Source organism: Phaenicophaeus curvirostris, chromosome 1 (genome assembly GCF_032191515.1).
Source record: "Phaenicophaeus curvirostris isolate KB17595 chromosome 1, BPBGC_Pcur_1.0, whole genome shotgun sequence".
Lineage (NCBI taxonomy): Eukaryota > Metazoa > Chordata > Aves > Cuculiformes > Cuculidae > Phaenicophaeus > Phaenicophaeus curvirostris.
The window spans coordinates 22,931,274-22,945,521 of NC_091392.1; the positions used below are offsets into that span (position 1 = coordinate 22,931,274).

Consider the following 14,248-nt stretch of genomic DNA (forward strand, 5'->3'; position numbering starts at 1 on the left):
GATGCCATTGGCCTTCTTGGCCACCTGGGCACCCTGCTGGCTCGTGTTCAGTCGGCTGTCAACCAACACCCCCAAGTCCCTCTCCTCCAGGCAGCTTTCTAGACAGACTTCTCCTAGTCTGTAGCACTGCATGGGGTTGTTGTGCCCCAAGGTTGTTGTAGCCCCTTCAGGTACTGGAAGGTCACTATGAAGTCTCCTTGGAGCCTTCTCTTCTCCAGGCTGAACAACCCCAACTCTCGCAGCCTGTCCTCGTATGGACGGTGCTCCAGTCCTCTAATCATCTTTGTAGCCCTCCTCTGGGCCCGTTCCAACAGGCCCATATCCTTATGTTGAGGATTCTTTTCTTGTATCATTCATCATGCAGGGGCAGGCTTTTTATTTGGGTTCTTCTCTGACAGCGTTTTGAGAGTCTCCTGTCACATGCTTCCTTGTCTCTACAAGAGACGCTTGTGGTGTGTTTCACCACATATGTGACATTTAACCACATAAGTGCGGTTGGACTCGGTGGTCCGGTGGGTCTCTTCCAACCTGGTTATTCTGTGATTTAGCTTACAGTCTTGCTGCACAGCATTATGGAAAGTCTTGTTTTCCCCGTAAACACAGAGCTAAAGCTTAATGGAAACCCATCTGCCAGTCTCTGAAGTTGTCACTGAAATTATACCTGATGGCTCTGGAAGGTGACAGTGCTGGTGGTATTGGTTAATGAAGGACTTTAATACAGATATAAACAAGCCACTTCAAAAAATTAGTATGGCTACTTCTACTATTGGAACACAGAAAATTCATCAAAATGTTTTAAAATTTGTTTTCCATGTTCTTTTTAGAGACATAATTTAGCATTCTAGAGAATGCAGTTTGTGACAAAACTCACTGGTTATGTCAATCAGCCAGTCAAAAAGTCCCGAAAGCTCTTGTGACTGCTGTCAAGAGCAATTGGTTCTGGGCTAGCTGTAGAGGTGAAGAGCTTGAGGCTTTTTCATGCTCTGGTTATAGAAACAGTCAAAATTACTCATAGTGTAGTTTTGAGATTTTTTACAGATGTTCAGTTGTTTATCCTTGTAAATTTAATTGAATGTTTCCAGAAGGAAATTGGGCACTGGAGCTGACCCTGCCACACTATGGAAATGTTAGGGAATTATTTTTCGTTGTTTCTCCTAATATAAACTCTGGAGGAAAGCAGAGCTAGGTGGTGAGTCCCAAACAAACAAAAATGGGTGTTTGTTTATCCTCAGTAGCATGGTGAAAGAGAGGAACTTGATCAGATCCTGCACTGAGGGACAGTGTAGTAGAACTCTGCTGTTTTACTTGCCTCTTAGTAGCAGCTACATGGCCATTCAATCCTTGTAAGTCCTCACCACAGCCAGAAGTCACAAATTTACCAGCCAGTTACCATTTACGCTAAACATAACTGGGGGGCAAGGAGGTGTCACTGGAGACATGGGTGGAAAAGTTGACATTGAGGAAATTGGCAATTCTAGTTGGATGGCTGAAAGGACCAGGAAATAATTTACTGGCAAAAAGCTATTGCCATTATAATATAATATATAATAAATATGTAATAATTAATATATAATATATAGTATATAGTATATAATTAATATATAATATATAATATATAATATATAATATATAATATATAATATATAATATATAATATATAATATATAATATATAATATATAATATATAATATATAATATTATAGATGACACTAAACTGGGTGGAAGTGTCAATCTACTGGAGGGTAGGGAGGCTCTGCAAAGGGATCTGAACAGGCTGGACTGCTGGGCTGAGTCCAATGGGATGAGGTTTAACAAGGCCAAGTGCCAGGTCCTGCACTTGGGGCACAACAACCCTATGCAGTGCTACAGACTAGGAGAAGTCTGTCTAGAAAGATGCCTGGAGGAGAGGGACCTGGGGGTGTTGGTTGACAGCAACTGAACATGAGCCAGCAGTGGCCCGGGTGGCCAAGAAGGCCAATGGCATCTTGGCTTGTATAAGAAACGGCGTGACCAGCAGGTCCAGGGAGGTTATTCTCCCTCTGTGCTCGGCACTGGTGAGACCGCTCCTCGAATACTGTGTTCAGTTCTGGGCCCCTCACCACAAGAAGGATGTTGAGGCTCTGGAGCGAGTCCAGAGAAGAGCAATGAAGCTGGTGAAGGGGCTGGAGAACAGGCCTTATGAGGAGCGGCTGAGGGAGCTGGGGTTGTTTAGCCTGGAGAAGAGGAGGCTGAGGGGAGACCTCATTGCTCTCTGTAACTACCTGAAAGGAGGTTGTAGAGAGGAGGGTGCTGGCCTCTTCTCCCAAGTGACAGGGCACAGGAGAAGAGGGAATGGCCTCAAGCTCTGCCAGGGGAGATTTAGGCTGGACATTAGGAAAAAAATTTTTCACAGAAAGGGTCATTGGGTGCTGGAACAGGCTACCCAGGGAGGTGATTGATTCATCTTCCCTGGAGGTGTTTAAGGCGCGGGTGGACGAGGTGCTAAGGGGCACAGTTTAGTGTTTGATAGGAATGGTTAGACTCAGTGATCCGGTGGGTCTCTTCCAAGCTGGTTATTCTATGATTCTATGATTCTATGATTCTATGATATATTATTTTTTATATATATATAAAAAATAGCTATTGTTATTATTTTTTTGCTATGTATCTTATTATTTTAAAAAACTTGTTTCAGCCGAAACAATTACTGAATTTTGAGTGAATAGGTGAAATGCTTCAGGCTGCCTTAAAACTGAAAAATACAAGAGTTTCTCCCAGGTCCATATATCACCCAGCTGGCAATGTGTGGAATAAAGACAGTCCATTTGTGAGAGTGATTTCTGGGAATGAAGTGGTTCTGATTACTCCCTAGAGGAAAACTCACATAAAATTGAGCAGTGTCTATTTTTGCAAGAATTTTTAAATTCTGCAATAATGCTTAAAGCTCATAGTGATGGAAGCTTAAAGAAACAATATATTGCAGGTACAGTAACATATTCTGAAAACATACATTTCAGTCATTTCCTCATAAAAGGCCAGCAGAGGACAGACAGTTAAATTCTAAAACATTAATTCAGCTGTACACTGACTGAAGTCTTTTATAGTGTCTAGGGGGTCAAAATCTCAAAATATGAGAAAGTCTTGGAGGGTTTGTCCAAGTTCAAAGATCTGTTATATCTTTTCTGAAACTGTATGATTATGAAAGGCAACTCTTTCTTTTGCAGTCAGTTTGGTTGTTGAATATTGTATGCAAAACTATTGCTACCTTTCTACAATTAGCTGCTGAAAGTGCATTTGTTCTTGCAGCTAAAACCCTGAGCTGGGACACAAAGCCACCATTCATTATCCCATGTGACCATAGTGTAGACAAGTCACTTAATCTTTCTGGGAAACATTTAACTACTGATAAAGTATTTCACTTTTCTGTCTTGTCTACTGAGATATATGCATTGAAGGACCAGTGTAGAAATGCTATGGGTCCATGTAGCAAGCACCTAGCATGTTGAATATTCCAAGACTTCTGTCTGTGAAGTGATGGTAAAGCTGCTTGCTCTATTGGAGAGACTTATTTGTGCTGTAAAAATTTATAAGAATGGATCTTACATTTTAGATTATAACGGTGGTGATGCTATAAATATACGGTCAGCAAAACTTGACCTGAACCAATACTGCATATCCAGATATTTCCACATTTGGGTAGAAACAATATGTTTGGGATGCACATCTCTAGTTCAGAGTACTAAAAAAGAGATCAGATCACATTATCTGTAGTTTAACCATAAATTTTAGTGATGGCTGATGATCTTAATGAGAAGAAGACTTCAGCTGAATGAAATTTCCAGAGAGTAGAACATTGAGAAGAGGCGATGTCTCACTCCAGTGTTTTCACATTTGTTCTAATATACCAGATGTTTGGGACAAAAACCCTGTAGAACAAGCCGTACATCTTTCTGTGTCTTTCCTGTTTGTAGGCAAGAATCGAGCAGCTGCTTTGCTAAAGAGAATAGAAAGACTCTATTGAACTTTTCAGTCAGAGTATTGTAATGTACCCACCCGTGTCTTGTGTGCGTCGTCTGTGCCCTCTGCTGGCTAGAGTGTCTGAGACTCTTTAGTATGTAGCTTAAAATATTGTCATGCTCCAGTGAGGAAAGACATGAAAAAGTGATTCTGTAGGATTTTTACACTGGCAGAGTTGGGCAGATTTAGGTTTTCAAATGAAGAACTCTGCTTTTTGGATACCTAAAATTGATAAATGCAGCACATACTGAAACAATGCATAGGACTTACAGACAGCCTAAATCTGTGTTTTGTTAGTCCCAGCAGTGAGATACTTTGAGTGAGTGCTTTGTTGTGACATTAACAGTATTATTGTTATGGGACTGCAGGGTGCCCTTAGCCTCCCTTTAAAAGGGTGGTTGTTCGGTCCCTGCCTTGGGAAATCATCACTTGACAGTGGCAAGCTATCATCTTGTCTTTACCGTCCAGTAGCCTGAGGGAGCAGCGTGCTCTGGAAGGAGACTGTCAGCATATGGTATATGTCTTCTGCAGGATCTCAAAGGTATTGAATAAATATATTTTCTGAGATGAAAACAAAGGCAGAGTACAGTGACTGCGTATTTTCTGATGTCCACATATATATGCGGGTGAACACCACGCTGTGGAATTGTGTGCACAGAAACAAAATGTTGTCTGAATATATAAAGTAGTGATTTGCATTAATTTTCATACTGTCTGTCTGTGTCTGATTACTAATCAATAAATACCTTATCACTTGTAAGTTAAGAGGTATACAAGCATACAGTGAAGAATGTCATCTAATTACTGCTGGCCAAGGAGAACTATAATCAATACACCATAATGGTGGTAACACATTAGTGATCATAATGAAATCCAAAGTTATTCCCTTAAGGATGCTAATATTGATAGGTGGGTGCCCTTTACCTCCTTGCCCTTTACTTTGTCATGTGTAACAAGGGGGCAACAAATGCAGGAAGATTTTGCAGCTCTGAGCACTACTGGCAGTGAAAATAGAAGTAGCTGCAAAGGGTTCAAAACACCTGCAACAAAAGAACTGTTCTCTTAACGACCCATATCCTTGACTGGTGGATGCTGAAAACTTAGGATTGATCTCAAATGCTGTATGTTTACATTACTGTCATCAATAAGAAGAATAGTTTGATGCAGGGTTAAATTTCAGTGGAGTCTTTCCAGAAAAACAGGCAGAAAGGTCTGGGATAGCCACACATCATGAAACATGTAAAGGTGTTAAGGAATGAAATTAGACCAGTAACCTTCTGGAATCTGTTTCCAGCTGCCTGTACAACGTTTTCAGTAGGACAGGGGAAAAAATGCCAGGAAAGAACAAAAACAATGAAATTTCTTTGAGAAAGATGAAGTCATTGTTTAATAAAGCAGGAAATGTTTTTTGAAGCCATGCAATAACGTTGGTTTTTATCAATGTTATTCTTTGTAATGAAAGTCATGACTCTATCTTGAAAACTCAGACCCTAGTTTTGCAGGTTGTTTTCTTTGGCAGAGTGGGTATCTGTCAGTGCAAAGGGGTTTGCACAAGCACTCTGTGAAAAACCAATCAAGTTTTAAATGTGTGTATACTTGAAGGACAGAATACAGTTGTCCACTTAAAATGGTCATCAATGCTCCATAACTGAATATGTAACGTAAATTATGTAACTGTCTTTACTGTCTTGTTGTGTGTGTTGAAAAGTGATGGATAGGTTCATGTACAAATCCAATCTGTGTCTGAGAGCTGTCTATCGCACATTGCACAGGCCTGAAATCTTCCATTCAATTCTTTGCTGATATGTATATAACAGTGTGGCCCAGTACAATGCAGGGATTAAATTTTGCTGGGCACCTTGGGATACCAGTCACATCCTAGGCTGTCTACAAAGTGGTATTATTGGCCTGTCTCTCAAAATCTCTCTCCATGTTGTTATTTTTAATATAAAGAAGCAAGAAACTGTAAGGCAGGGACTCTACTATGATTTCACCTCTGTTTAGATTCTGTAAGTGACAATAGCCATCTCTCTTAGAATTGTCAGTATCATTGAGCATCCCAGAATAAGGATCACTATAAGCTAGATCAAGATTTTTCAGACAGAGAAGTGGAATTTCAATTAAAATTTTAGCCAAATTTTTAGACATTGAAAGAGGGCACTTGAACTGTTTAATTTACTTTCATTTAAACCACTTAATCAGACCCATTTTAGCATTTCCCGATCCATAAGCATTGCCAGCCTGAGTTCTACCTAGAGGGGAGAAGTACAAAATAATGAAGAGCAATCAAAGTTAAATGAAGTTTCCTCTAATATTTAATCTTTTGAAAAATACAAGAACATAAGAAACTGAAACTGTAAGGTTACAGAAAATGCAGTGAGTGGAAGGTGAATATTTTTTTAGGGGTTCCACTTGAGGAGAATACAAGTTTGGCTTTGAACATAAGAGAGACACCAGCAATGCAAGGCACAGTATCCTTTTTCCTTCTTTTCTCCTTCCTTACACCAACGAGACTCACTGATTCCATGGTGACTCTTTAGCACAGAGTATAAGCAAGAAAAATATAATAGAGAAAATAATATATTTGGAAAATACTGTAATTTTACACAGCACATAGCTGGCCTGAATCTCTGTATGGCAAGAAGTTTGTAAGGTTTAAAGGATGAATTGCAGATACATGTAAGCAATATAAATATCCCAAATGAACATTCAAAAGGTGGTTGGTAAAGCATTATGCATCAGAGCACAAGATACCTATTTGTGCATGAAACTTCGGCAGACACATTTCTGTGGACAGTTTATTATGATAGTCTGCTTTCTTCTCACCTTCCTTTTACTCTTCTGGTCCTGGCCTGCTCTCAAGAAAAGAGATGGGATCAGATGGTTGGGTCTAATCTAACGTATCAGTTACTGTGTATATCTTTATATTTGGCCTCAGGGAAAGGCTGTCATATGACATACCAGGTGGATAAAAAATAGTGAATGGGAAGAGAGTGGTCTGTCCATGTTCCTTGCTGCTTCACTCTTTAACTTAAGCAGTTCACTTCTCCGCATCAGCTGGGAGGTCCTGAGTGCTCTATCTTAACTCTTCTGTGATTTAACTTCTCATTCATCCTTTTCTGATGATTTCATGCTTTCCCCATAACAAAAGCTCTGCTTGCTGTTACCTGGCTGCTGGTCCACAGTATTTATGGCAAAACTTGTAGATTTTGTGAACCTATGAGCTCTCTTATCACAAAGTGCTACAGGTCCAGTGTCTTTCACAGTGCTAGGTACAAACAAGCCTAGTCTCAGGAGACTGCCAAACATTTAACAAAGCAGTGCAGGCTTTGAACTAGAACTCTGTGTGCCAACGTAAAATTTTAGACATGTTCAACAGTTCTGCTGAAAAAATAAAACTTCATTTAAGTCATACAACATATGCTAAGGCATTAATAGCAACATTTCCAGTTTTCAGAAAGCCTTCGATAGTTATCACAACTGCAGTGTGAAAGGGCCATACCTCAGGTACGGTAATTATGATACCATGGCTTCTATTTACCCAAGATCAAATAGCCAGTATCAAAGGTGCAGTGAAAACATGTTTTTACAGATATGGTCAAAACAAATTGGGTTTGTTTGTGCCAGACAGTCTGCTACATATTTATTTTTTATTCATTATTGTACTTGGAACTTTAATGGCAGAAATAACTTTGACTTGTGGACTGAACACCGTAACTGCCATGAGAAAATTGTCATTTCCTCTTGATAACTTGCTGTCCAAAAGCCATACAACATTATTTCTCCATGTTAAATCTAAAAGCTTCATCTATTTTTCTGCACATCTGTCATGACTGACAACCTGAAAATTCAAAGGAAATGGGTATAATATGTGTTTTCTGCTAGATTAAGGCATGAGCTTTTTTTGTAAATAAACAGCTACTATACTGAATCCCAGGTATTTCTATTAGTGAGGCAGGTTGTATCTATGAGAGGTGGTGATTTATTTATGCAGATTATGCCTAGCTCTAGGGAGACTTTTTTAATGTATCCATGCTAGCAGCTGCTCTTCACCCATCAGAAATTCAGCCGCCTATTAGGCAACTGACATAATAATTTGAAAAGGCTATTTTACCAAATAAGCTGCAGTTAATTGCTTCTAAATGCTTAAATTGACTACACATATATCATAACTAGGCTCCTGATATGGTACTGGGAGTAGTTTTCTTCTGAGGTATCTCTGCTACTTTCACACTGCTTTTGGCAATGGAATAAGATTAAGCAAATGGTTTTAGTTCTGTCAGCAGAACTAAGGTCAGAAAGGTGGCCCCAAGACTGAGGAACATAGGCACTGGAAGTGCAGAAATGGAGTCCCAGCTCCCTAGTGTCACTCATCTTGCAGCTTCCACTGTTGAGTTTTCCTAGAGAACAAACCGATTTTCACCAAAGGGACGGCTCAAAAAATAGTCAGGCATAGAGAATGTCGCACACTCACAGGCATTTTACCAAATGGCACAGACAGGCCTATCCTGTTGGTAGGGCTGTCTTGGCAGAGAAGCCAGGACTGATAATCAGTGCTGGTACCAAGGGCAGAGGTAGGTCAGATTAGTTGTGAGTATCAGCCAGACAAAAACTGGAAAGCCAAGGAGGGGGCATCTGAAATAAGGGGAAGGGCTTGGGAGAAGAAAAGGAGAAGAAAGGAAGTAGGATAAACTGATACAACTCAAATTTTAAATAAAGAAGCTGTGATATTTGACATATACATTAAAGTCAGAACCTTTTGAAGAGTTAAAAATATATCTAATTAAAAGAAAACCCACATTGTCCCTGTAGATATTATCAAAAGTGGAGAAATATTACATTGATTAGATAAATTTTTTGCTGCAAAGTCCCATAGATATAAAGTTAAGCCAAATATTTTTAAGAGCTGATTTTCATACAGAATGAAATGAATTTCCACATAGACCGTCAAACCTATTGACTGCTGTGACTCAATGAAGTCCAGGTTGAGATGTATTTAACTGGCTTAACTCGGAAGTATACAAAATGGCATTATAGGTTTTTTTTATTCAAATGTAAGTATTAAAAGTGTAAACTGTAAAAAATGTTCATTATCCTGCATTATCCTTTCATATGTTATAATCAGTATATACAGACCTATGTATCTTCAGCACAAATAGTAGTTTATAGAACTAAACCAAAGAAATACGTTCAAGCTGAAGTGTCACTTATGGAATAGAAAACGTTACCTGATACAGATAATACCATATGCCTTTAGGAATGATTTGGCTTTGTAAGTAAAACCTATAGAATTGCAAACACAGCCAGGAAAAATAATATTCTTGCTTCCGAGGGTCATTTATATTAAGATTCTCAAATTTAGAATTAAACAAAGCAGATTAAACATCCTTATCTTATAGGATGAAGAACTACTGAAAGTACGAGTATAATTTGTTTCTAAATCATATCTAGTGGCAGCTGTGCCAGTCTTATATTCTGCAGTTGTTATATTGAGTGTATCATTTCCTAAGGTAGGCTGGAAATCTCTTTCAGGATGTGCAGATAATGTCACCTTGCTCTGAGAGGTGAATGAAAATACAGTTCCGTTAGACAGGACCTTTTCTTCAGAGGCTTCTATATTAGAAACTGAATTTGAGGATATCTGAATGCAAATATCTTCTGAAATGCAGGCACGGAGGTAATGGATGTCATTGATATCAGCTCTAGGCTCACAACTGCGCCCTGCATAACAGTGGCAATCAAATTTTTCTCTAAATGTTTGCAGGTCCTGAAATGCTGGTTGCCCTCGTAGAGTGTATTTTCCATCCTTTGTCATTTGAATGACAATATTCTCAGGGTTCAAGTGAAGATAATCACTGGAATTCCATTTTTTCCGTGCACAAGCACCAGAGTCTTGGCATAACACTTGGCTACATATTCTGGCTGCCATCGTGACATTGATGAGGTATGGGGTTAAAGTCCTCCTAAGGTAGTTGTCCAGAGTTCTACAGGTGTTCTGTGAAAAGAACATCATATCTGCGTAGTTTAGTACAGAAACCATCAATTTGCCATCATTCTGATACCAGTACCATAGTGGATATCTATGAATGTTTCTCCCGAGGTTTTGGTAATAGTTAAAAGCAGTTGTTGGAAGCAATTTTATCTGAGAAGTTGCTATATAGTTCAAGCATCACAGCAAATTTACGTTGGGTGGTTGCTGAAGATGTTATGAAAGGCATTTTTATCAGAAAGCAGAGGACTTCAATCTTTCATTTTATCTGTGTATTTCATGTAGCATTTTTAATCAGATGCATTTAAAGAAGTTGCACGAAGGATCAAAGTTCCTTTTTATGTCTTGAATGGTTTGAAGAGATCTTGAAAAACATCCTCACGTCTTCAGCCTGAACAAATAATTTTTCTATCAAATCATCTCTGTGAGACTCCTGTTTTCTCATGATCTGAATAGCTAGGCTGAAGGAGTAGGGAGCATCCATGGCATTTTTTTAATGGAAAGCATTTTGGGAGGATGGTCAAATGAAAAGTGTGCTAAGGGAATTGGTTACTCTAATTCATCATGAAATTGGCATATATCCTGTGTATGCTTGGCACAGCTTTGGGAACTCATTCTTTGTTTCTGACACTGTCTCCTTAGGGCATTTGCCTAATACTGCATACAGATACAGCTAATATTTACATCCATGGAGATCACTTCAGTGAAACTGAGGGATCTGTAGGGTTTTTTTTTGTTGTTTTTCTTTTAAGTATATGATACATATATAAAACTGTCTAAAAATTTTGGTTGATGCAATTCTTGCGGAAGTGAGACCCACAGTAATGTTTCATTGCTGAAAGGCTACCGACTGTGATAGTTGTTAAAAAAATAGAAGGCGGGATGACCATACCAGGCTTGCCCAAGATAAGCTGAGGGATTATACACCAAGGTTAGAGGGACAGTCTGCTAGCGAGGGCCCTCAGCCTATGTTTCTGAGACATGCTGGGTACACTGGAGCACAGCTGAAGTCTTACAGAGATGAACCAGGAGCTACTGAGGTAATAGGAGCCAAGGAGGAAACGCCAGTGAAATATCTTGAAGGAATTAAAAGGTGTTGCTCTAAGACGGTGAAAGGGCCAACAGCCCAGTTGAAATGTCAGTACATCAATGCACGCAGCATAGGCAACAAACAGGAGGAGCTGGGAAACCATGGAATGGCAGGAAAACTATGATATAGTCACCATCACGAAACATGGTGGGATGACTTACACAACTGGGATGCTGCAATGGATGGCTAGAAACACTTCAGAAGGGACAGGCAAGGAAGAAGGGAGCAAGCCTTTGGAAGAACGGGCAAGCAACTCAGGGGGACTACAAAGATGTTGTGAGGTTATGCAGGGGGCAAATAAGAAGGGCCGAAGCCCAGCTAGAACTTAATCTGGCTACTGCTGCAAAAGACAATAACAGATGTTTCTATAAAAATATCAGCAGCAGAAGGCTAAGGAGAATCTCTGTCCTTTATTGGATGTGGAGGGAAGCATAGTGACAAAGGACAAGAAAAAGGTTGAGGAACTTAATGCCTTCTTTGCCTTAGCCTTTAATAATAAGACCAGTTATTCTCTGGGTGCCCAGCCGCCCAAGCTGAAACACAGGGATGTTGAGCAGAGTGGAGCCCTCACAATCCAAGACGAAATGGTTGGCAACCTGCTACTCCAGATGGATGTGCAAAAGTCTGTGGGGCCAGATGAGATTCACCCAAGAGTACAAAAGGAACTGGCATGAGTGCTCACCAAGCCGCTTTCTATCCTTTGTCAGCAGTACTGGCTAACTGGGGAGATCCCAGTTGGAAGACATCTTCCTTGCACAGCTGGTGAAAGAACCAACAAGGGAGGGTGCCCTCCTGGACCTGCTGTTTGTGAACAGAGAAGGCCTTGCGGGGGATGTGGCAGTAGGTGGACGCCTAGGACTAAGTGATCATGAGATGATAGGGTTTTCTGTTCTAGGTGAAGTGAAGAGGGTGGTTAGCAGGACAGTAGCATTAAATTTCCAGAGGGCAAACTTTGAACTCTTTAGAAGGCTGGTTGGCAAAGTCTCCTGGGAGACAGTACTTAAGGGCAAGGGAGCCCATGAGTGCTGGGAGCTCTTCAAAAAGGAAATCCTAGCAGCTCAGGAGAAAGCCATCCCCATGTTCCGGAAAAAAAAAGCTGGCAGGGGAGAAAACCAGCTTGGTTGAATAGAGAGATCTTGAGGGATATCAAGAAGAAGAGAAATGTTTATGAGCTCTGGAAGAGGGGACAGGCCTCTTGGGAGGACTACAGGAGGGAAGTGAGATTGTGTAGAGAAAAAATCAGAAGGGCTAAGGCTCAACTAGAAATCAGATTGGCAAAGTCTGTGAAAGATAACAAAAAATCTTTCTATAAATATATAAATAATAAAAGGAGGACTAGGGAGACCATACAGTCCCTATTGGATGCAGAAGCAACAACAGTGACAGGGGATGAGGAAAAGGCTGAGGTACTTAATGTCTTCTTTGCCTTTGTTTTTATTTGTAAAGAAAGTTGTTCCGTCTGTGTACAAACGCAGGAGCTAGAGGAGCAAAATGAGGCTCCCATGATCCAAGAGGAGGTGGTCAGAGCCTTGCTAGCCCAACTAGACACCCACAAGTCTATGGGGCCGGATGGGATTCACCCAAGGGTATTGAAGGAGCTGGCGGATGTGCTGGCCAAACCCCTTTCCATCATCTTCCAACAGTCCTGGAAGACTGGGGAAGTCCCACTGGACTGGAGGCTGGCTGATGTTGTGCCCATCTACAAGAAGGGTCGCAGGGAGGATCCAGGGAACTACAGGCCTGTCAGTCTGACCTGAGTGCCAGGGAAAGTCATGGAGCAGGTGATCTTGAGTGCTATCATGAAGCACATGGAAGAGAACCAGGTGATCAGGCCCAGTCAACATGGGTTCACAAAAGGCAGGTCTTGCCAAACTAACCTGATCGCCTTCTATGACAAAGTGATTCGGCTGCTGGATGAGGGAAAGGCTGTGGATGTGGTCTTCCTGGACTTCCGTAAAGCCTTTGACACAGTTTCTCACAGAATTCTGCTTGAGAAACTGTCAGCCTCTGGCCTGGACAGGCGCCCACTCTCCTGGGTGGAAAACTGGTTGGATGGTCGGGCCCAGAGAGAGGAAATGGTGTGAAATCCAGCTGGAGGCCAGTGACAAGTGGGGTTCCCCAGGGCTCAGTGCTGGGTCCAGCCCTGTTCAATGTCTTTCTCAATGACCTGGATGAAGGCATCGAGTGCACCCTTAGCAAGTTTGCGGACGACACTGAGCTGGGTGGAAGTGCCGATCTGCTGGAGGGTAGGGAGGCTCTGCAAAGGGATCTGAACAGGCTGGACTGCTGGGCAGAGTCCAATGGCATGAGGTTTAACAAGGCCAAATGCCGGGTCCTGCACTTGGGGCACAACAACCCTGTGCAGTGCTACAGACTAGGAGAAGTCTGTCTAGAAAGATGCCTGGAGGAGAGGGACTTGGGGGTGTTGGTTGACAGCAACTGAATATGAGCCAGCAGTGGCCCAGGTGGCCAAGAAGGCCAATGTCATCTTGGCTTGTATCAGAAACGGTGTGACCAGCAGGTCCAGGGAGGTTATTCTCCCTCTGTACTCGGCACTGGTGAGACTGCTCCTCAAATCCTGTGTTCAGTTCTGGGCCCCTCACCACAAGAAGGATATTGAGGCTCTGGAGCAAGTCCAGAGAAAAGCAACGAAGCTGGTGAAGGGGCCGGAGAACAGGCCTTATGAGGAACGGCTGAGAGAGCTGGGGTTGTTTAGCCTGGAGAAGAGGAGGCTGAGGGGAGACCTCATTGCTCTCTACAACTACCTGAAAGGAGGTTGTAGAGAGGAGGGTGCTGGCCTCTTCTCCCAAGTGGCAGGGGACAGGACAAGAGCGAATGGCCTTAAGCTCTGCCAGGGGAGATTTAGGCTTGACATTAGGAAAAAATTTTTCACAGAAAGGGTCATTGGGCACTGGAAGAGGCTGCCCAGGGAGGTGGTTGAGTCACCTTCCCTGGAGGTGTTTTAAGGCACGGGTGGACGAGGTGCTAAGGGGCATGGTTTAGTGTTTGATAGGAATGGTTGGACTCGATGATCCGGTGGGTCTCTTCCAACCTGGTTATTCTATGATTCTATGATTCTATGACTGGAGATTAGCAAATGTGATGCCCATCTACAGGAATGCCTTCCAGCCGTTGAATGCACCTTCAGTAAGTTTGCAGATGACACCAAGTT

The 14,248-nt window shown here is 41.6% G+C and overlaps 1 protein-coding gene across 2 annotated transcripts in view; it reads right to left on the bottom strand.

The window, feature by feature from the left end:
• Positions 1-9,081: 9,081 nt before the first annotated feature.
• LOC138716588 (hyaluronidase PH-20-like) overlaps positions 9,082-14,248 on the bottom strand; it is a 46,491-nt gene continuing 41,324 nt past the window's right edge. For both annotated transcript variants that reach the window (XM_069849755.1, XM_069849754.1), the window contains exon 4: positions 9,082-9,992. In XM_069849755.1, the coding sequence (XP_069705856.1) occupies positions 9,336-9,992 (657 nt within the window). In that variant the 3' untranslated portion in view covers positions 9,082-9,335. The remainder of the gene's footprint in view (positions 9,993-14,248) is intronic.